This window comes from Danio rerio, chromosome 1 (genome assembly GCF_052040795.2).
Source record: "Danio rerio strain M-AB ecotype USA chromosome 1, GRCz13ab, whole genome shotgun sequence".
Classification (NCBI taxonomy): domain Eukaryota; kingdom Metazoa; phylum Chordata; class Actinopteri; order Cypriniformes; family Danionidae; genus Danio; species Danio rerio.
The window spans coordinates 31,980,707-32,005,468 of record NC_141021.1 but is presented as its reverse complement, the minus strand read 5'-3'; the positions used below and the strand labels follow the sequence as shown (position 1 = coordinate 32,005,468).

Genomic DNA, 24,762 nt, shown 5'->3' with positions numbered 1-24,762 from the left:
TCTTTAATTTTGCACTGAAAAGCAGATAGCAGCAATAATTAGTCTTGTGCTGCCATCTAGCGGCTAAAATATTCCTTCAACAATTCAAATAAGCATCAACACACTGATCAACTGTCCTCTGTCTCTGGACTGTCCGTCGGGAGACAGTTTGTTCAATTTAAACAAATTACAACATTTACATTGAAACATTTAATTTCAGATAGCTTTTTTGTAGCTTAAAAATGAAACAAATTAAGGTTACATTATATTAGAAATGGCAATCTCATCCCTATCATTCTCTCCTCAGACGTGATTGCGGGCCAAATCAATGGTTACCATGAGAAAACTTTGGCCGGTAGGCCCTAGTTTGGGCATCTTTGATCTAGTCAGTCCAGAGATTCTTACAACACTGGTTTTGTAGCGATTGACCAAAACAAGAGGGACAAGTTTGCAAAAGTATATTGACAAATCTTAAATGAACGGTGATTTGTGAAGCGTCAAAGTGTTCAGTATGAACAGGCCTATCAACTGATATGTAGTTTAGGTGTATTTGTGGAAATATGAATTTGTGGGGTGCAAATGAAGTACATTTACTGCATTTTTAGAAATTTAACATGTTTTAAAGACATTTTTATCTGTTATAGCATCACCTATTCTTCAATCTCTACAAAATTGTCACGTGCACACCAGATTTTGTGAAATTTTAAGTTTTCCTTTTGTATTAACAGGCATGTATTGTAGGCACACCCCTTTTGTAAAGAGCCTGTTACAGCTATACAAAGTAGAGTTTTTCCATAATTATTGAACCAAGTTTGGTGATGATATCATTGAAAAGTTATAGCTACAATTAGCAGTTAGTTTCAATTAGCATGAAGCTTTTTGTTTACTGTTTCACGTGAAATTCAAAACGTCAACTTTATTAAAAATTAATTATTGATAGTCAGTGTCCAGAGAATATTTCTGCACTAATTTGGTTCCAATCAGGCTAAAAACCTAAAGTAGGTTTCAGATCAACAATGCATAGTAAAGAAAATCTACTCATACTTATTTGGACTAACACAAGTATTGCAATAATGTAAAATTGAGTGTGTGTGTGTGTGTGTGTTTACATTTTAATAAAATCAGAATTTTAATCATTTTGATAAAAAAAATCAGAAAGTTACTTGACACAATACTAATAATAAATATGAACAGGGCACACTATTAATTGCAGGGGAGCAATTAAATCAACCTCTCTAATGCCCCTATTGTCGTAAAAAAAAAAAACACATTTCAAATAAGAAATTCAAACTGAATTAGTAGATGTGTTTGTGCCTATGTAGAGATAGTGGATCAGTGCTTCCTCTTAAAGGTTTACACCTAGAAATGATGCAACAGGTAACTCAAAACATGGAACAATTTTTTAAAAAGTCTCAATTTAAAATCTTGAAATGTCACCAAGGAAGACTGTTCAATTTTTTTGTATATATCTGGTAAATTATTCTTTGTCTGTTTTTTATTTTATTTTATTTATTTTTTATCCGATATATTTAATTTCTGAATCTTTCAAACCTTTGGCAATGGTCTAGTTTCTCCAACAACTGTGTTTGCTAAGCATGTTGAAAAAGAGCAAAATGCAAGGGATAGTTCACCCATCTTCTGTTGAATACAAAATAAAATATTTGGAAGAAAGCTGCAAACCTGTAAACATTCACAGTACTTCCATAATAGGAAAAACTAATTATATGGAAGTCAGTGGACAACTTTCTACAAAATATCATCTTTTGTGTTTAATAAATGATAGTACAGGTGAAGTTTAGAAATGCCATCAGATCTGGTAAATAAAACAACAACTGCAATCAAGTCTTCCATGAAACATTTAAGTAAAAATCAGCTAACTGAAAAACAATGTGTAATTTTGCTTAAGTTTTATATGCTAATGGCACCTATTAAAATGCTTTGCTTTAGTAACTTCATGACCCTGTCCTAATACACTTTACTGCTACAGAAGTTGTATCAAAAGTTTATGATAAACATTTAACAGATTTATTGAAAATGACAATAATACATAAATAGGCTTTCCAGATTTAGTTGCATTAGTAAGAAAAAAATTAAAGCGCTTAAACTGAGTCCTAATCAATACAGTTTGTTAAAATTCAGTTAGGGACTACTTCCTCGTCTCTGCCTTTGTTACCTCCCACGTGGAGTTGGTGCCTCTATCCTGAAACAAAAAAAAATTCAATTTAACAGCATTAACCATAAAGAGATGCAATGGCCTTTGCTAGAAAATGTTGGATACTTTTATAGTTTAGAATATCTACATATTATATGTGAAAGAAAACAATTAGGTAAATATGTTGTTTGCACTTTATGTTTAAAGAATCATTATAATGAATTGTCCTTTAACTTTAGAAGTCTAACAGTATATCAATTTACCTTAATGTGGACTCCAAGGGGTGCTAGATTATTCCTTAAGGCATCACACGCTTTCAGTAAGCTTAAGTGTAATCTGTCTGGTTGATGATGCCTTTTCTGATTTTTATTGCCAGTCTGGGATTCCTGTGGTGCTTGGTCTTCCACAGAAAGAGCAAATTTACGAACTTCACTCCGAAAATGAACCAACTCCTCCACAACATTATTCAAAACTCCAGAGGAAACTTGGACTTCCTAAGGGACACAGGGCAAGTTCTTTTGTAAATCTACACATTGATTGAATAAAAAACATTGCCATTGTCTACAAAGGACACTTTTTTGAAAATGTGCTTGCTCAGATGACAGTCAGATCAAACTTAAATTTTTAAGCAATGTAAATAATGTTCAGTATAATATACAGAATAATCTGTAATATTGGTGTTATAATGATATTCTTTGAGTGGAGATAAATGTTGAAAAGCTAATCGGGTACATAACAGAGTGGAAAGTGTGTTAAATTTACAGATACAGTTTTTTTTTACTGTTAACGGAAACATCACAATTATAGTTATATAAGGGACATGGACATATGTGTAGACTCTCAGCTTTCATTTCATAGTATTCACATTCAAATTGGGTGAAGGGTTTAGAAGTTTGTGCTCCTTAACACCTTCTTTATAAAGACACCAAAAGTAATTAGACAATTGACTCAAAGGCTATTGTATGGGCAGGCATTTTCTTTGTTATGTCATTATCAATAAAGTAGATAGGGCCTGGAGTCGATTCGGGATGTGGTAAAAGAAGTGGTAAACTCAGCAACACAAAAAGACCTGTATGCCCATGGAAGACAACACTGGTGGATGATAGCAGAATAATTTTCATGGTGAAATAAATCCCTTCACAACAGCCAATCAAGTGAACATAGCTCTTCAGGAGGTAGGCATATCAATATCCAAGGCAAGCCCACCATAAAGAGTCTGCATACAAGTAAATACAGAGGGTATACTGTATGGTGAAAGCCACGCATAAGCTTTAAGAATAGAAAGGCTAGATTGGGCTTTGCTTTTAAAAATAAAAAAAACACTCGGACACTTGTGTTTATTGATGATGTGACACAGGACAGAAGCAGCTGAATGGATTTCTGTGGTGTTCAGACATATACTGTCTGCTCATATACAACTAAATGAAGTCAATTTGATTTGGCGGCATTCCTAATACAGATGGACAATGACCCAAAACATACAGCCTATGCAACCCATGCATTCCACTTATCGAAGACTGAACTTTAGACAGAAAGGCCCACAAACAAACAGCGACTGAAAGCCGCTACAGTAAAGGCCTGGCAGAGCATTAAAAAGGTAAAAAACCCAGTATCTGGTGATGTCTATGAGTTCAAGACTTCAAAGGGTTATTTTAGGGTTAAGGGTTTTTAACTTTCAAGCCTATGTGATGAAGGGAGTTGTGTGCTAAATAAATGCTTTAGTTCTACACATTTTTATGCAATGCAGTATTTTTGTTTAATCCACTAAATTCATTACTCAAGTGTAAATGCTGGATTGAGATTCAGCACATGATCCCTAATCAGTTTTGTCATTAGTGGGAACTCTAGCTGGTTTCTAAAACTAAATCTACCAATGTTATTTTTATTCTCTCGTATCCAGACCTTTACATCTTCATGGCTGTAGCTCCCTGTCAGCGGAACTGGGTGAGTGGATTTGCGTTCTGTTCTAGCGCAGTGGTCCAATAAGAAGAGCTTGAAGGCGGGGCAAGCATTGCGGACTTTTTTGTACTTCTTCTCTTTTATCTTTTTAGATATTAGCCTGAATCATTCGGTTTGCAATGCATACCGAACCGAAAGTCTCGTACCGAACGGTTCAATATAAATACGCGTATCATTACACCCTTAATATATATATAGGTGTGTGTGTGTGTGTGTGTGTGTGTGTGTGTGTGTGTGTGTGTGTGTGTATGAAATTGTATTTATTTTTATTTATTTAAAGAGTATTTTAACAGCAAGTAACATGAGGTAAGAATTTCTTACAGGGTTTTTTGAGACAATGCCACTAGGTTTAACTTAAGTTGCTTACTGTGGAGAGGTAAGCATGATCGAATACCCAATAAAGGGGGAGAGCATGCTCAGAGCCCGGCGGCTAATCAGCAGGCCAATCCGAAATAATAAGCAACACCTGTTTATTCTAGTGATTGGGCCGGAGAGACACCCGTCTTAAGGAGAACGGGAGGAACAGTCGGGAGAGAGACCTGAACGACGGCCACATAGTGGGAGCTGTCCTGTGCAGTTGATAAGAAAATAAAAAAATCTGTTACTTACCTCAACGCCGACCCTGTCTTCTTCTTCCCACACAAAGAACCTTTGTTACACTTACATTTTGTTATTGCACTCCTTTTTTATTAAAAACGTAAGCATTGCAAATGTAAGGATTTCACTGCATGTCATATTGTGTATGACTGTATGTTATTATTAAAAATTGAAATTTTTTACTTTTTAAATGTGCATGTAATAAAACTTTGACATTATAATTATATTGTACTTTTAAGTATCAAATATTTTACTTAAAACATTGCTCATATATGCTTATTCGATTATTTGTAATATATGTCATTGTGAAAGTAGTTTAAATGTGTTTATGTATTTTTTTTTAAAGGTAGTTTGGCAGTAGCTTAACTACTTTAACTTGTGAGTATCTTGTAGTTTATCAAGCAACAGTTTCACTGTAGCATCCACAAATATCTAAATACTGAACCAAGCGGCAACCTTTCGCTATCCCTCGGGAAGCCAATACGGAAAGTAACTAAAGCTGCAATTCATCGACTCCCCTTTAGGGGCTGTCTCCAGGAAATCCAGATGATTTTTGACTGCAATGGCAAATTGGCCATTTTATGATGGTTTTGGTTTATTTAGCTAATTTTACACTTCATGACAACTGTGAGGGGGAAAATTTTTTTTTATAACTCATCCATTCACTTTTTTTCATTTTTATTAAGTCTGCATAATTAAGGGCGTGGCCACTTGAGTGATAGCTGGGTCTTGCTGGTCGCAGTTTTATCACCGTAGCTGATTCCGACTGATCAGCCGCTGAAATCGGCTTATACATCGTATTTGTTTTGTTTTATGTGGCTTTACACAGTCAATTGCTTTTTGGAATTATTTCCTGCAATTATCAGATAATTTACTATTCTGTGAGCATTTAATTGTGCTCACAAACCGTTCAAGTTGCCTCTATTTCCCAGGTGAGTGCAATTATATACAATCTCATTAAACGTATTTGTTTTACTGAAGATAATTTATCATTTATAATTTTCTTTAGACCTGTAAAGCACTCCAGAATCTAAAAGATTAATTAGCTTTAGGCTATAGAACAGTCATCTGAAACGTTGTCATAGTTTTATGCCTGGATTTCATCAATAGCCTTGCATTTAATAACACAGACTATATTTGAAGTGTTTGGAAGTAACTTGCATTTTCCTCCTGTAGAAAAACGTCATAAGAACAATGTTTAGTGGCTCAGTGTATTGCAAGACTGTTTTTAAGAGTCTAAACACTTTATTGATATAGTATACAACCAAGCACATGTCGTCATAACACAAATGAGTCGCAGGTAATAAAGTATTAAGCATTTAAGCAGCCTGTGTAAGCCTGTCTTTTTTTATTATTATTTACATACATGTTAAAAATCTATACTCCTTTAGCTTTGATAGGGACGCACAATATTGAATTTTTGTCGATATCCCCTTAGCCTTCTGGCCAATAAAAGATACTTTGTTTTGTGTTTGAAGGGGAATGTTAATTTTAAAAGGGTCAGATTTGTGATTTAAATTCCCCATTAGTAGTAGATTCAAAATCAAATGTAATTATTTTATTTATCTCATGACACCAATTATGCATAATTCATTGTCATTCAAGTCCAAGTATAATGGTGCCCCATGTAAATCAATTGTTTTACCATGTAAGCTAGGGATGTCAATTTCAACAAAATCCTTTGATCGATGATCATTTAAATTGCCAATCAATTAATCGTTAATCACTACTCAATTATAAACACAAAGTTTTAAATGTTTTTATATATTCAACTAGGCTAAAAGATTACCCAAGCTGTTCCACTTAGAGAATTAAAGTTATTACAAGCTAAGTCCTTATTAACGATTCCTTTCTAAAATATATATGAATCTAGGCTACTGACGAATGAGCCAAATATGCAATGCATTATGGTCCTTGCACAGAAATGTTGTTCAGCCATTTATTGATTGTGAAATGTTCAATTTCACAAGGTACTGTTTAAAGCATAGATGATGTAATTTAATCGAAATATAGTCAATTAATCAGACCTAAGCATTAATTTAGTTGCAAATAAGTGATGTGAGGAGTAGCGAGCAGTCATTAGTGTCAGTCGCTGTCTTGGTAAAGCAAGTTTAATATAAAAAGATGACAAGCGACAGATGATTTCTTTTTTTAGTATTCTTTATTTCAGATAGTTGAATAACAAAACACAAGTAAATAGCGCTATTACTCCTAACGTAAGCCATCTTTACTATGGTAAAGCTGATTTTATGTTTACACACTAGTTTATTTTTTAACAATGACAACCTGAGACACACTCCCTATATTATTTAGAATGCAACTTTGATTACTCGATCTGAAATCGCATGCAAGTTCTGCTTTGTTGCAAAGTTTCAGCTTTGGGGAAACACTTATGTTTTAGTCGCTTACGTTGGACAAAGTGCGTGTCTCCATTGAGACGTCAGCAGAGACCAGCAATCATTGTATGTGTGACAAGTTGCACATTATGACAAGTTTTGCTCGCTACAAGGGCTGTGCAATAACTCAAATTCAATTTCAAATTCGATTTTGACTTCTAACGATCATGAAAATCATAAATCAAGATAAACGATTATTGCATCATATACCGCCCCATTTGCAGTTGTACACATTTGTTGCTCTGCAAAGCTCAGTTTTGAATGAAAATTACTAAAAGCATTTACTGTATTGTAACGTTTGCAGCACGGGAATTCGTTTACATTTGAATCATGTTTTTTAAAGCGAGAAATAAGACTGCATGTCGCAGCGGTGTGAATGCGGTCACAGCATTCGGTCTCATTAGCACACTGTGCGCTCAGAGACAAGCAGGGCACACACATCTAAAGTCATCTTAATGTGAGCGCTTTATTGATCAAATAGGTGTCAAAACGCAGCGTTTAGTGATTATTCATATTAACCCTCATTTGTGTAATAAACAAACAGGTTGAGAATCAAAATACATGTCAAAGAGAAACCATTAAAGTAACAGCGTGCAATATTCCTGCTGCCACCTGTTTTAAGAATTAATCAATCAACAAAGGGAAAAATTACTCAATGCTCTTGACTGAAGGATTTTCGTAGATAGAGTTTTATTCTTACAGTGAAGATGCTTAAAGCACAGTATGTTTCATATTTATATTCTATTGTATTTATTTCCCTTTCCTTATTTGCAGGGAGGGAAATAACTGCATATATGCCGATTTCTGTTTATTGGAAAGAAGATTTTTCGTCAACCCATTTCTAAACATAATAGTTTTGATAACTCATTTCTAATAACTGATTTCTTTTATCTTTGCTATGATAACAACACATAATATTTTACTAGATATATTTCAAAATACAAGCCTTCAGATTTAAAGTGAGATTCAAAGGCTTAATTAGGGTAACTAGGCAAGTCATTGTATAACAGTAGTTTCTTCTGCAGACAATCAAACAATATATTGCTTAAGGTGGCTAATAATATTTCAAAAAAATTCTTCAAAATATTTAAACCTACTTTCATTCTAGCCAAAATAAAACAAATAACACTCTCCTAATAAAATATTAAAGGAAATACTGTGAGAAATTCCTTAATCTGTTAAACATCATTTGGAAAAAATTTCTAAAAAAAAAAAAAAAAAAAAAAAAAAGGTTTTCAAAAGGTTTTTACATTTTTAATCGTAGTATTATAAAGTACTATAAAGTTTTCTAATTGGTAAATGACATGATCTAGTGTTATAAGGTTATCTATGGTCATCTATTCGCTGTATGCATTTATGATTTGAGAAGGCGTGGCTTTGGAAGGGAGGGACATGCATTTAGCATTATCCCAGATAATATAATGCTTATAATTAACAAATTAACTTACTGGCAAGGAATAGATAGTGATGTTTGATATCTCACCGTTTTGTCTGATAGATCCACTCCAAAAACACTCATTATTTCCATAACATAGGACATTATGGCTCCAAATACAGCAGGACTCCTAGGCCCATCCACCTGCAGACACAGTTAAAATGATGATTAAAAGCCATTAAGTTAACATTTTAAAAATGTGTAATGGAGATGAAGAATGTGAGGCCTTAGTGACCTACCCTATAATTTTACCTTAGTAGCAGGCTGAAGCTGACAGTTGCCATGGTAAATGAGACTCATGATGGCATCCACAGCTTTTGGTGTGTCAAAGTCATCGGCAAGCATTTTATGAACACTGGTCTGAGTATTAGACAACCTTAACCAAACAAAAACAGTGAAGACAAAAGGCAAGTAAGATGAAGTCATTTATTGTAAACGCTTGTTTAGGCTACATTCAAACATCAGGAAAATTAACCATATTTACTATCAAGTACTGTATGACTAAGCATAGAGTGATAACCGTATTCAAGGTATACCACAGTTTGGACAAGTCAAGGTTTTAAAACAGTCAAAATTTTCTGCAATACCATTTCTAGGGTATGCCTATGATTTTTATCTTTTTTTTTTTTTTTTTTTTTTTGCTTTTTAGGACAACAGCATCTCCATTAGAAAACATATCCAAAGATGCCGTTTTAAATCATAAAAAATTTTTTTAATGAAATGATCATCAAAAATAGTTAATCATCGATACATGGCAATCAAAAATTTCTATCGACGCATGCATGTTTCCTACAATAGGTTTTAAATCATTCAAGGTCAAAAATCTGTTTAATATTCTCATAAAAGCCAATAAGTTGCAATATCACCTATCACCTGATGTCAGCAACTACTATGCAAAGAAAACAACAGAATAAAAAAAAAACTATTTTATTACATACAGCTTCTGTATGTCTCTGCAAGCAAACTGATCCAAAACTAAAGAGATAGAAAATAATGGTAACGTACATGAATGAAGTTATCTAAAACACTGAAGAGAGAGACTTGCCTTTGTGCCTGATCTCTGCATCCAATTATATGGCGTGAAAAAAATGAGTATGCATGCGTACACACTGACAGGTAAGGGTCCGGACCTTCCCTGAGTGAATAAAACTCAAGCAAGTGCTACAATTCCCCAGTGAGCAATGAGCATATTTGTTTTCAAGCAGCAAGTGAGGCATACTTTTGGTAGATCTCTTCACCTGATGTTACAAAGAGCTGGCGAACAGTAACACATTTCATTCATTGTGTCATTTTCGAAATCCATCTATGGGAAATATTGCTAGCTTCCTGATTATTCAATATACTCACAGTGAGACCCTATGTGCTAAAGCAGGGGTTTTCAAACTGTCAAGTGGGTCACACAATGAAGAAAGGTGGGTCACGCAACGTCACTTAAGCCTAGTTCACACTACAGGATTTTAAACATCAGCAGATCGCTGTGCCGTTCACACTACATGACTTGACTTTGTGTCTTTTAATCTCTGTGGTGTTTACACTACGCAACACTCCGTGAACGATCCACAAGAGGGGGATCACACACTACATGATCTGACAACATCTCATTCCCCATCAGCTCATTCAAGCTACCAAACCACAGCCAATGAAATTTTGAGGAAGGAGTCGTCAGAAAAAGCCGAACACTATTGGCTGCTTGTGTGCTGATGACAGCACTGACACAGTTTCAAGCTTTGGAGAAAGCATTAAAAACATCGTCAAATCATCTGATTTATCAGCGGATTAATCACTCATCTGCAAGGTTCGAGTGGATAGATACACAAAGAGTTTTTAATTTTTTTAATTTTATAACTCTTTGAAATAAAACTAACATATTTATAACACCCTGCCGTTTTCTAACTATCAGTGTATTTCTTTCTGACATCTTCACAAAACAGTGAAGAACTGAGCAATTCTGCCTTAAATTACCATATTGGTCAAAATGACTGCATGCATGTCTGATACTTTTCACTGTGACTTTAAATATGTGTGCATTTTCTTGCCTAGCAACTTCCTGCTAACATAAACAAAACTTTCTGATGGCAAAAACATCAATTCACTTCAGATATCTTTCAAAACAGCATATTTTGTGCTGTGAAATAGCTCCTGTTTGAAAGTGAATATAAAAGCCAAGTCCTTTAAGTGTTTTAGTATCTTAACTACATATTTATAGGCTGTATTACCAAAAAAGATTATATTTTTAGGGTAATGGTGTCATTAAATATGATGCCACACATCCAAAGCTTAATTTTAATATCTCAATAATAGCTTTGAATGTAAATATGTTGTGACAATATGGCGTTTTATATGAGAACGGTGAGCATGAGCAGTATGGTAATTCTAATAGTTACAGAATTCTAGTTCCACTGTTAATATAGCCTACTCTCATGTCTGTGTTAATGCAGAATGAAGCGAGTGCACCGATGCCCATTCTGACCAATCACAGATGTTTCTGGTGAGCTCCTGAACGCACAGGCATTCAGCTCATGCTGATATGCTCTCTCATTGGCTGCAGCTCATCACTACATCTGACCACACGTGGGGTTGAGTCGGCCATCTGCTCTGGAATATTTAGCATGCTGAATGTTGGATTTCCGTCTGCGAGGTGTCGGTGACGCGTCAGCGAGCCTCGTCGATGCGTTGTTTAGTAGTTCACACATAAAGAGCGGCGAGTGCCGTGCACCCACAGATTTCTTCCCGATCACAGCCCGATCTGTCGGCGAGCTCGTTAACTTCCAAATCGGGCTCAAATCAGGCTTAAAATCCTCTAGTGTGAACCAGGCATTGGCTGCAGCTATATTTACGTTGCGGTGAATCAAAACCAGTATAATAATGAGCAAACAACTCTGATTCAGTTTTTCAAATGAACCATTTAGGTTAAAACGCATGAGCTAAAACAGTCTAAATCAGCTTACATTGAATGACTGAGTCAGATTCATTTGTGTTGAACTGTCACGTGTCTACGTCAGTAGCATGCAGCACTCATGACCGCAGCCGCAAAATATTTGGTAAAATGGAAAAGTTTTTAAAACTAAAGGCATTGCAGACTTCTGATACGTCTTCAGATCAAAACAAATCTAAAAAGGAGCCACACAGAAAATATCATCAGTCCTACCTCGATCTTAGTTTTATTACCGGCAGAGGTCCAGAGGGTGAGGAAGTCCTGCATTGTCTATTATGCTTATAAAAAATTGCATAAGCTAGCATGAACCCCTTAAAACTCAAACGGCACCTTACAACAAAACTATCTGCAAATGTTAACAAAGCTTGATCATATTCTCTTCTAAAAAATTTATAAATAATAAAAAAATAATAATAATAAAATAATAAAAAATCTGAGTTACAGCCAGCATCCCAAAAAAAGCACTTCAAGCCTCATTTTGTGCATATCAAATCACAAAATCAAAAAAGCCAAATACCATATATTTTTGACTGCTTTAAATGGATAAATTTTTTACCCATTTTTCAATATTAAAATATTATGGTGGGTCTTGAGATTGAATTACTTGCCTAGGTGAGTCCTGGAATGAAAAAGTTTGGGAACCCCTTTGCAAGAGAACAGTCAACTGGAATTTACTCATGCACATGAATAAGCTGAGCTAGACAAAACCAGACGTAAAAGTGTAGAGAACCTAAAGAACAAATTAAGCAATTAAGATAGAATGAGCTACTGAATGAGCTTGGCAAACATCAAGCAACAACAAATGCATGCAAGTCCAGCTTGGAGTGGCACAAAGGGAATCCCATTGATTTAAATGACAATGAAATGGCTTTCAAAAGCCAAAGCAAGGATTTAAGTTGTCTTGGAGGGAAAAAGTTTAATAGGGATATCCCAAGAGCTTTTTATAGTTACAAAAGCCTCCAGCATACTGGAGATATCAATAGATATTTTCTTGCGTGCATCAGCTTTAACAGGAGTTTTAAGTGCTTGATTAAGGAACAGACTTTCACCTGCCAGTGGGCACACGCTCTTGTCTGACTTGGTGCAATCAGATGCTTCTTGAGATGTTAGGCATCAAGATGATGAAAGAGTACACATGACAAGTGTGTGCTGCTGTGTGAAGTTGTGAACCTGGCAGTATTAATGTTACTGTTTGGATCAAAATGTATACCAGACCCTGAAAATGATCTGCTTTTACCTCTCCCAGAGAAATCCTTCCTCTACAGGCTGGCACTGCATGTGGCCCTGCATGTAGGCCTGTGCATTGTGGAAGAAGGCAGAGATGGTGGACAGTGTAGATTGGGCTTCATTCATGCTAGCATCACTATAGTCGATTGCTGGACAAACAAAAGATAAAAATGTAGAGCATCTAGTGGACATATTGCAGGTGTACTTTTTAGCATGTAACGTACCTGATCTGTATTTGGTCAGAAGACAGAAAAGTCGAAACTCATTAGCAGTATAAGATGCCAGAAAATCCTAAATTATATATATATATATTAAAAAGAGAGAGTTAGATTTAAATTATGCAGTACATTTATCTTAAAAACACAACACATCATTATGTACATTTATATTTGTTACCTTTATAGTTACATAATTCTTCAAGGATTTTGACATCTTCTCTACACTTCCTTTTAAATGAAGGTGCCCTTGAAAACAGTTTTTTGTTGTTTTAATTTAATTTCCATTTATTGTATTAGTTAAAGTAAAATTTCACAAATACACAAGCATTTAAATCATCCCCTCCCAATTAGAGCTGGGCGATATGGCAATTTTTTTTTTCCATATCGGTCGATATCGATAATTATCACGATAAATGTAAAAGTTTTTAGCACACCAATAATCCCTTTGTGCAGCTAATTTAACACAGTTTGTGAGAGGTTTCTGCTGTCTGACAATATAAATAAAACAATAAGCAAAAGAACAATCTTAATTCAGCCTTCACTGTTCAAGTTTTAAAGACATTACTAAGTTATTGGATATTATTGTTCAACATCAGAAAAAAAAAATGTAACCGGTTTGGAACAAGTAAAAGGTGAGTTAATGGTCACAATTTTTAGTTTTAGATGAACTCTCCTTTGAATGGCAAGTATGGTGAATTTAGGGTGAAATATCCTTTAATATATTTTATTTAGGGATGCTAACGATTACTTGATGATCTATTGATTGCCGATAACGCTTTAATCGATAGACCTTATCAATGACTGATTAAGCATGGACATTTAAAAGTTTAGTTATGCTTTGTGCAGTGCGACGTGTCCACGCATTACGTCATCAAGTGTGTGCAGTTTACATTATGCAGTCACCCTCTTGGCATCACATATCACGGGACACATAGAACCCTGTTATGCGCAGATCTCTTATATTCGCAGGTGTTTTTTAACCAATTTTATCTGACAGACTGGCGCGAATTTAGGCCTATGCAGTCTTATTTTATCGATTGCGCATCACGGTGAGATATGTGGGGAACCTCTCCATTCACAACAAGCTTCTGAGCTCTATCATCCTTCAGACCGAGTTTATTCTTCCGAGGTAATCTAACAATACTATAAGTGCTGCGAATAGCCTGTAAAGACGGTCCAGATCAAGCTGCTAAAACTGCGCTTCGTTAATGAATTAAAATGAAACCGTAAAAAAAATTTGATGGATTGTTTTGGAGCTAAAGCATATAGTGGGCTGTTATTATAGATGTTATTCGTTTTTCTTGTTTATGCAGTAGATAATAAACCAACAAAATATACATCAAAATTAAGTTACATATTATACAAAATGAAATTTGTTGCAAAAGGATACATTTTCAAAAACATATATATATATTTTTTTTTTTAGTTTGTGCCTGTTTTAAACAACTGTGGGTGGATATATATTATTATATCGTGATAATTATCGATATGGAGTTATCGCCCAGTCTTACTCCCAATATTACTGCTTAAACCAGAATATTAAGGGCATTACCAGAGTGTAAAAAGTAGTTTCCCCACTGTTCACACTGATGATATGCCTCTGACTGGGCAATTTCATTCTCATGGTGTGGGAAGGCAAGGTCAATCCCTCCAGAGTGTATATCCAGCTGATGTCCAAACACTGAGCTGAAGATAAAAAGCACAAACAATTTGTAATAGGGGTCACCATTGCATATGTTTTTAATGGGTTTAGGTGTTTTTCAGACATAACTGAATTTTACTGTTCTGAGAAGTAAGTTATTCTTTGTCAACAAGGGTTGGACTACAAAACTGAAACACTGGCCATTTTAGTGCTGGAAATTTCATAGCTAAACTGAATTGAATCCAAAATATGCAAAACCACAGCTGCACAACTAACTGCAGAATTAAATGTGCACTTCAACTTTTCTGTTTCCACAAAAATTGTTCGTAGGGCAGGATCAATATAAATGGCTGGGCTTAAACCCTAAAACCAAACCTTTGGTCACTTGTGCTAATGCCAAACGTCAGTTTCAATGGTGCCAGCAGCAAACACCTTGACTGTGGACTACTTTTGAGTGTTTTGGAGAAGCGAGTCCGAAAAAGTTTTACTCCACTAGCATCATGTAGTGACCTGGCCACTATTCTGCAGGAAGAACAGCTCAAAATCCCTCTAGCCCCTGTGCAGGACTTATATCTATTATTCCCAAAATTATTTGATGCTTTATTTTTCGCAAAAGGAGGCCCTACATCGTACTAATGAATTATTGTAGTCTATAACCAGACATTTCAGTTTCATTGTCGAAACCCCTGCAATTTGTGCAAGGATTTCCATTCATTTCTTCAGGTGAGTGCACTTTGCAAATCTCAAACATGAGATCTCTTCAATGTTCGTTGTTTAAAAAACAAAAACTTAGATAAATTTAGTTAAAACCAGAATAACAGTACAGTGTGCTCCTTTGGTCCCACATGCGCTTGAATGATATCAAGACCAAAGTAATAATGCGGTTTGAATGAATGCTTTGGGTTTGTGTTCATGGTGGTTAAGCAAAAGGATGAGTAAGAGTGAAAGTACATTATTATGGCCAGTGATCAGAGGACCTTTATTATGAAGGTGCGGACACCAGCTGGCCAAAAGGAAATTTCCTCACAATATAGAGATTGATAAATCACTCCGGTCATTGTTTTTGCTTTAGTCATGGGCATTTAAATTGTGGCTGACTTCAACCCTGTCAATAAAAGGCAGATTCACCAACTCTTTGAACACTTGTGTAGTTACTGATCCTTTGAATTGCTTTAGTCACGTGACCTGGGTATTTCTAAAGATTTTGGAGCAGTGTTCCACCTACAGCTACAGTACAGTTAATCCCTGTCATAGATGTTTATGTATGTTCAAGTGGGTCCTATAAGAGTAACTTGACTGTCATGACTTGAGACTTGACTTGAATTAAATTACTCGAAATAACTTGTTTTTGTTGAATACATAACAGTTTGTTATAAATTATATCTATCTTTAAAAAAAAAAAAAATGTTATCAGGTTCTGAGATTGGTTCTCTGTACTTCTCCGAAAAAAGCACTGCAACGGATTCCTGACTGGAGTTGATGATTTTTTAAATTAAGTGGATAACTTGGGATATTCTTTTTTTTTCATGTCAGAGTAATTTGTGGATTAGTGTTTACTGAAAATGCAAACCAATTTAAAAGAAACGGTTGGATTTGCAGAGCTATCAAATCAGTTGATTAAAAAAAACACTTTAAATGATTTATTAGATTCATTAGAAAATGTATTTGCTATTCGACCATCAAATGAAGAGCATGCGGGGGGTGAAAAATGAAATGCGCTCTGCCAAAGATAATTAAATTCAGGTTTAGAGATTACAAGCAAGATCAGCAACATGCAAAGCATGCAACTTAAAAACCTGCAATTCAATTACTTCTAATTTCATTTGACACCTCAAATGACACCAAAAATTGTACGCTTTGAAGTTAGTTTAGCTGTTTTCAGCTGATGTCTTGTCTAATCAAAGTTTATACAATTTGTATATTGTATTTGTATGCTAATGTTTAACATTTTAGTTTTTAACATGTTAAAGTTTAACTTTATTCAAAATAAGATTGCATTAAAACAAATTGGTAAATGCTATATTCCATTTTGTTTCCTCGCATGCATAATTTTTTTCTTGATACTTTTTTTAAACAAAATAATAATTTTTTAAAACTTAAATTAGGCAAAGCAAGAAACCATTTCAGACCATTGATCTCTAAACCTGTCCCTAACATATATGTGAAATGGCCTACAATATCTGGAGTTGGAGTTATTTAAATGTACAAAATGTCTTTGAGGAAGATGATCTTTACTTTTAATGCAATGTTTTTTGTACTAAAAGAAAAAATCATTTTGATTCAATAATTTTCCCCCCCAAAAAATAACTTGCAAAAGTTTGAAAATCAACAAAAATTTGATTGACTTAAAAGTGACTTGCTAGACCAAGCTACTACTTGTCTCTAAATAAGTAGTGACTTGAATTTAGTCAGACAAAAATTAACTTGACTTGCTTGAGACTTAAAGGTTATGACTCGAGACTTGCTTGTGACTTGCACATTTGTGACTGACTCCCATCTCTGGTGAACAATGAGCTCTGATGTCACATTATTTCATGAATAAACACTCTAACACTTTAATGTGATGATGCAGTCAGTCAGCAATCCACACACAGTTGAATAGTGCGCCAGTGTCCTATAGTGAGCTAAAATCCTTATGTTCTTGATTAGAAGTTCTTTAGTAATACTTATATGTATTTCTTAATATATACACTGTAATGTGTTGTGTTTATGCCTCATTATGTTGCTTTAAGTGCTGTGATATAGTGAGCAGCCAATATTTTGTACATGAATAATGTTATCTGTGTTGAATTTATATTTTATTGCTTGTGTTTTCCAGAGAAACCACATACAGGCATACACACACATATTCTATGTATAAACAGATCAAGCCTTGCCCACTTTTATGTAGACCTAGGGCCTGTTTTAGAAAGGAGGTTAACTGAAAACTCAGAGTATTTTAACCCTGAAATGAGAGAAACTCTGGGTTTTCCATTTCAAAATGGCAGGTTTGTTAAACTCAAGAAAGCAGGGTAAGTCAAGCCTGTTTCTGAAAGAGAGGTAACTTTAACTCAGAGTCAGTTACTGTGGTAACTTACTCTGTGAATCTAACCTGGTCAGAAGCAGGTTTTATTCTCTATAGAAGCAGGTTTTATTCTCAAGAGTTTCTGTCTGTCTCCTCCCCTTTTTTAAAGATGAAGCGGTATTTCTCGCCTTAGCCTTACGTTTCCACCCACCTATTTTAATGCTCATTTTGGATATGTGCATAAAAACGATTGATAGAAACGTCATGATGCACATAACTTTTTAAAATATGTATAAAAAACGTGCATAACTGAGTAGGATAAACTTTTATTCGATAGAAAATGTGCGCATAAACTATGATGGAAACACTTTTACTGAACAAATTACAGTATGTACATTAAAAAAAAGAACATGATCATATGATAATGAAAATGTGTGTAAATGGACAAACCAGCAGGCTGAGCACACTGTAACATGTCTTAAATATTGTTTTAGTCATTCTAAAATGCCTTAACTGTTTCAGTATTAGTGTATATTATTAATTACCTCCGAACGTCTGGTGCGTGTCAAGAGTCTCCGCGTCTCATGGCTTCAGACGCCCCCACGTGTTCATTGTGTTTCAGCATTGTCTTCTGACATCGAGGCGCAAGTACATTAATTAGGCTAAATAAAGAATTAATTGATGCAGCTTCTTCTACCACAGTAAATTCTTTTTTTACCGTTGATATTTGGTGCAAGTTTAATCAGGAAGTGACAATTTTTTTCTCTTTGACTCGTTGGATGGAATTTTATTCGCATCTTTTATGCAATATTCCAGTTTTGCACATACATTTATGTAATATATTTCGATGGAAACATAGCTATTGCCTACATTTTAGTCACACACAGAAGAACTGTACTAGAATGGCTTATCCTTTTTTAATAAATAACTAAATTAAATTCACCTTCGACATGCACTCTAACTAGATTAATGGGATTATTATTCTTTCTAAAAATTATTTTTTAGTACTGCTTACCTTCTAAATGTTATATTAACCTCTATCACTTGATCAATAAAAAAGGCAGACACACAAGTGCACTGTTAAATCATTTAAAACTAATAAATGTATAAAAAAAGTTTAGAAAAAAAATATAAACGTCACAAATTACATTACTTATTTTATTATACTTAAATATTTAAATACTTAAAAAGTGAAATTAGGCATTAACTTGAGCAGCTGTTTTCCCACGCTAACTGTCTCTTCTTCACTGATGGTTGCTTCTTTTCAAATATACACACTCATATTTGCTATAACTTTGCATGAGAACATCAAGTTCAGCTGGAGAAAGGAATGGTGATCTCTTTTATAAGATATTGCCATAGTCACTCGTAATGTCTGCGCTCCATTGATAATGCCTTTTTAAAGTCACGGTGTGCGCGCTTAACTCTGAGTTGGTCTACTCGAAGTTGATTGACCCAACTCAGATCAGCTGTTCAGAAACCGAAAACTCTGAGTTTTTAATCTCTCGGTAAATCAACTCAGAGTTCAAGTTTAAACTCTGAGTTGTTTGAACCTCCTTACTGAAACAGGCCCCTGATGGTGGCCAGGAAGGTCTAACTAACAGCTCTTTAGCTCCAACCACCATATCAATCACAACTAAACTTTTGTGTGCACTGTCTGTCTACGCCACTAGGACCACGATAAATACATCGCTTCATCCCCCATACCAACCAGCTAGTTCCATGTAACAATCTCAAACACCTGGAATTCCATTTACAGTGGATACAGGGCTCATCTGCAACTCCCTTAACACTGTTTCAATGCCCCAAGACTCCGTATTCTCTTCTGCATTACCAGTCACTTCACATCTTGCACATAAATCACTGACTGGTGTATAAACAGGCTGGCTTCCTCTCTCTGTAGATTCATTCCAGTTATTAATAAATACTGTTAAGCTGACTTCATCTCTCAATTATCTCCTCATGGCAGGTAGCCTTTGCTACGGTGGTGTATTCAGTTCTCATTACTGTGTTTGTGCACTTGGATGGGCAAAATGCAGAAAGTGTTTCTAAGTTTAGCTGCTTTGTTTACACTGCAAGATGGATCGGCGACTGGGACTTTCACATTGCATGACTTTACTATAGGAAAAATCGCCGACAACTTCATCCAAACTATGTCTCACAGCCAAAAACACATAGTATATCCTTTGTTATTAACTACATAATGAGAAAGAAGCCTTTAATGGGGTAGAAAATGTACATATTTGCTCACCTGGGTTTAAAGGGAATTAGCCATTTCTCCTTAACGTTGATAATAAACTAATTTCTTTCTGTATGAAACGTCAAACAGACACAGTTGCTCCTGAGTCCTGTCAAACCTCCACTAGTTTTTCCTCCATTTCGTGGGTCCAAATAAACCGAAAAAGAGCACTTTTAACTTTTCCCCCAGCCTCCAGCTGGCCTGCAGCAGGTATACACACTCGCACACACAAGTGAATGCTGCTCTCTCATTGGCTGTAGGCGATCGCTGATGTTATTTTCAGGCAAAACTCAATTCACACGGCATGATTTGAATTCTCTCAGATCGCGTCTTTGATAGTTCATACTGTGTGATTGTCACTTACGTGCACAAGCATCGATTTGCCTGTGATTTCAGGCATTTGTCTGCGATTTCTCAAAACCTGTCGGCGAACCAAAATCGGGGCTAAAATCACGCAGTCTGAACTAGGCATTAGAGTGTATAAAAGGCATGGAAGAAATGTTAAATGAAATAAAAAATGAATTTTGTAATGATTAATTAAATACTGGAAAATAATTTATTTTATATATTATTTCATTTTTAAACATTGATGCAAATGGTTTAAATGGTTTTCTGAATTTTTGTTTCAGACGATAACTTTAATAAAATGTTCAACTTTGCAACAGGAGCAACTGTGTCTGTTTGCAATTATTCATGCAATGCATATAATCCATAAAAACACAAGAGTTAAGGCCTTGTCTCGGGTTATTTTAATGCTTAAACTAAGAAAACTATCTAAAGAATGCAAACAAATTTAAACATTAAGTTTAGAAATTTACCTAGCAATTGTGGAACATTCAATGTGCCACCCAGGTCTTCCTTGTCCCCAAGGTGACTCCCAGTAAGGTTCAAATGGTTTGGATGCTTTCCACAAAGCAAAGTCTCTTGAATTCTCTTTGTCCTGAACCCCTAAAATATAAAAATCTGTACATTAGTCTTCAAAACTTAGGTCATAGTTTCCAGTAGATATTAATAACATAAATTCACTTCTCTTATAAACAGTAACAAATCAGTAATGTCTTTAGCGCTGTTAAGCAGGTTGGTTTGTTAAGAAGAACGGTTTAAGATAAGTGTCCACATGTACCAAAGAAGACTTCAAAAGAAAAGTGAACATACCCTGTTCCCCAGCATTTCCTCCAAGATTGACAAGCTTGCCATAACGATGACTAATAGACTTCGTGTTAAAGTAGACATTCCCTGGATTAACAAATAGTAACAACCATTCAGTTTCATGCTGTTTACACAAGGGTGATTAAAAAAAAGAATTAATAGAAGCACCTTGACTTGTGACATAGGCATGTCCATTTCCAATAATACGCTCTATAAAAGCTATAATTTGAGGTATATTTTCTGTCACCCTCATATATACTACGGGAGGAAGAACCTGAACAAACAAACAAAAAATTGTAAGACGTATTAACATTTCAGGAAATATTAACACAAAAAATGGTGATTTACCCGCAGTGCTAGCATATCCTTTTTAAATTCTTCCTCGTGCATTCTTGCAAGAGTGATGGGTGAGATGTTCTCCTGAAAAGAAGTTTACTCTCTACATTTAACTTACATTTTTACATCCCACAATGACTAATTTGACATGTACAAAAACATAGATGAAACATTATCAGTAGACACTTACCTCAAGGCTTCTTTGTATGATTTTATCATCAATGTCAGTGATGACCATAACATGAATGACATTAATTCCAAAAAGTCTTGATAATATCCTTTGGAGAATATCAAATCTGACATATGAACTGCACAGAAGAAAGAGGATGGCATTGGAAAAATGACCAAACAGTAACCCAAAGTTCTTAAAATGTTAAAATGCTCACTGATATCCAGAATTAAACGTAATTAAAAAAAATTTAAACAGGATGAAGATGTCCAGATATACTGAAAACCAGCAAGATTTAGCTCATGACCAGAGTTTAAACCTACCTTACCAGCATGTGCAGTTTTTATTAGCAAGATACACTTTATGATTGCAGTATCAATAAATGAATACTGACTTGCTCCCTTGAAGCTAAACCAAAAACAAGATACAAGCTATAAAAACATTTAAACACTTACCACGCATGACCCAGATGGGCATGATCATAAACAGTCGGTCCACAGCTATACCTGAAAGTTACAGTGAGAAAAAAATGAAGTACGATTGCAATTAACATGTACGAAAATCGTTATAGACAGCTGCCTTACCAGGTAGCAATTTTTTCTTGTGACAGAATTAAAGGTTCTTTCTTCTTGGTAAGACTATTGTAAGCCGTTACACCGGTGTCAAAACCCACTGGTTTTACCCACCCTCTTTCCGTCCTGCTGCATGCAGTACGACGGCACAGTAATGACGTTTTTGTAACTCCACTATGAATTTCACGCCTGATTCTAAAGCCAGAATTAAGTATCAGTGCTGAAGCCAGCCTCATTGCCATCCTAAGTTACATTCGTAAAACGCAAAGTATTTGAATAGAGTTTAAAAGATTGCGTTACTGAGATGACCTTAAACCGCAATATAACAAGACATTTAAACGCATTTTAGATGTTTAGATTTTGCAGTTGGTTCATAGGCTAGCTATAACCTCATCGACCTGTCATGGCAAAAATATGTAAGCATCTCGGTCGGTGTATTACTGATAAAATAAAATCACTCTAAACTCAACTCTTCTTCTTCTTCTTCTTCTTCTTTCTGTTTTATGGCGACTAACCCATTAAAAAGCATTATCGCCACCTACTGTACAGAATCTTACTCCGATGATGGGTCTGAATATTAGAAAGGGCAACATAAAGAAACGAGGAGGGAGGGAAAGGGACAAAAAAAAATTAAAAAAAAAAATAATAATAAAAAAAAAAATAACTTGGATGTTTCATATTCTCCAATCTTTGCATCTAGACCACATACTCATGTCAGCGCTGCGTGTTCAGCTCCTCTAACATAAAGGGCCTTCATGACAATGATTGAGTATACTCTCACCCATAAATATTAGACTATAATCTATAACCTAAACCCGAATGCTCGATATACCTAATAAACGCTCTATATACTTGCCAATCTATTATACCTTTTCCTAGAATAATTTTATATATTGTTTTATCTTCCCCACACTGACTGAATAACATATCGCGATGTTTATTATACTTGCTACATATAAATAATGCATGATCTACATTTTCAGTTACACCACATACATCACATTTCCCATCCTCATGTAAACCCATTAACGCAAGTGTTGCATTTAACCCTGTGTGTCCCAATCTTAATCTTGATAACCACACCTCTTCCTTCCTATTTCTTCCTTGATTTAGTGTTGTCCCTACTGTCTGTATAATACTATAGTGCCATCTTCCAGTATTACTATTATCCCATCTAATTTGCCATTTATTTATTAGTTTTTCCTTTAAAATCGATTTTGCCTCTCTTTTCCCCAGAGGTACATGTACCTCCACCTCTTGCTTATTTAGTGCTTCCTTTGCTAATTTGTCAGCAACTTCATTACCAGATACCCCAATATGTGATGGAACCCAGCAGAAATAAACGACTACTCCTATTTCCTTTAATCTATATAAAGATAAATAGATTTCTGTTATTAAATCCTCTCTATCTGATTTTGAGTTTGCTATACTAACTAAAGCTGAAGATGAATCTGAGCAGATTACTACTTTGTTTGGTCTGACTTGTTCAACCCATTGTAATGCTATAATTATAGCTGTTAACTCTGCAGTGTATACTGATAGATTATTGGACAATTTTAAACTAATATTTACTTTGAACTCTGGAATATTAACACCTATTCCTATCTTTTTACTAATAGGTTCTTTGGAACCATCTGTAAAAATTTGTAAAGTTGAATAATACTTATTATTTAAAAACGCATCTATTTCTTTTCCACTATATTCATCTTTATATTTACTTAGCAAGCTTACATCTATGAGTGGTTCAGGTGCTCTCCATAGTGGGACATCAGTAAGTGGTATATTGGGACAGAAGATCATGTTATCTATACCATATTCTTTAGCCAACTTTTTACTCCTCCATCCAAAACTGTCCTGCCCTTCATATGAGTATTCCCAGCAATCTTTTAGTATTTTACGAGTAAGATGATTACTAACTGATTGCTGGAGATTTACCCAGTATGTCATCATCAATTTTATCCTTCTAAATTCAAGAGGCATTTCTCCCATTTCTACCCTAATTGCATCTACAGGGGATGTTTTAATTGCTCCACAGCATAATCTTAACGCTTTGGTTTGTATGGTATCTAATTTTCCTAATAAAGTCTTAGATGCAGATCCATAGACAATGCAGCCATAATCAAAACAGGATCGAATCAATGCTTGATACATGCACAACAATGCACTACGACTAGCTCCCCATCTGTGACTAGCAACTGAACGCATACAATTTATAATAATTTTACATTTTGTTTCAATTTTATTTATATGAATTTTCCATATTAACTTTTCATCTAACCATAAGCCAAGGTATTTAAAAACAGGTACTCTTTCCAATATCTGCTCATATAACTTTAAATCTGTATGTACTATTTTCTTGTTTTTTGTAAATATCATGTATTTTGTTTTTAATACTGAGAACTTCAAGCCCCATTCCAGAGACCATTCCTCAACTTTTTTAATTGATTCCTGTATTCCTTTATTAACATTTCTAATATTGCGTCCTCTTTTCCATAATGCTCCGTCATCCGCATAAAGTGCAAGTCCTATTCCTACCTTGTTAACCTTATCAAAAACATCATTAATCATTATATTAAATAAAATGGGGCTAATTGCACTGCCTTGTGGTGTACCATTTGTAATATTAAAAGCAGCTGATAATTCTTCTCCAATTTTAACTTGAAAGGTACGTTCAAATAAGAAGTCTTAAACTCAACTCATGGTCATCTTCTTCTTAAACATTTATTGTCGGGTGAGAAACAACAGCGTGGTTT

The 24,762-nt window shown here is 34.9% G+C and overlaps 1 protein-coding gene across 2 annotated transcripts; it reads right to left on the bottom strand.

Annotated features, from left to right (window-relative positions):
* Window positions 1–1,722: 1,722 nt before the first annotated feature.
* Window positions 1,723–24,735, bottom strand: cars2 (cysteinyl-tRNA synthetase 2, mitochondrial). Of its 2 annotated transcripts, XM_087237272.1 has the most exons (16): window positions 24,706–24,735; window positions 22,022–22,480; window positions 21,893–21,943; window positions 21,459–21,576; window positions 21,281–21,352; window positions 21,101–21,206; window positions 20,939–21,019; window positions 20,602–20,731; window positions 14,451–14,584; window positions 13,077–13,144; window positions 12,905–12,971; window positions 12,691–12,829; window positions 8,771–8,894; window positions 8,567–8,662; window positions 2,395–2,625; window positions 1,723–2,179 (listed from the first exon to the last, which is right to left on the bottom strand). In XM_087237272.1, the coding sequence occupies exons 2-16, from the start codon at window positions 22,249–22,251 to the stop codon at window positions 2,126–2,128; spliced, it is 1,701 nt and encodes a 566-aa protein (XP_087093398.1). In that variant the 5' UTR covers window positions 22,252–22,480; window positions 24,706–24,735; the 3' UTR covers window positions 1,723–2,125. The 2 variants fall into 2 exon arrangements, 1 of the variants encoding a protein (XP_087093398.1); XR_015476629.2 differs by lacking the exons at window positions 1,723–2,179; window positions 2,395–2,625; window positions 8,567–8,662; window positions 8,771–8,894; window positions 24,706–24,735 and adding an exon at window positions 12,058–12,183 and having other exon boundaries at window positions 12,503–12,829; window positions 22,022–22,506.
* Between the last annotated feature and the right edge of the window lie 27 nt (window positions 24,736–24,762).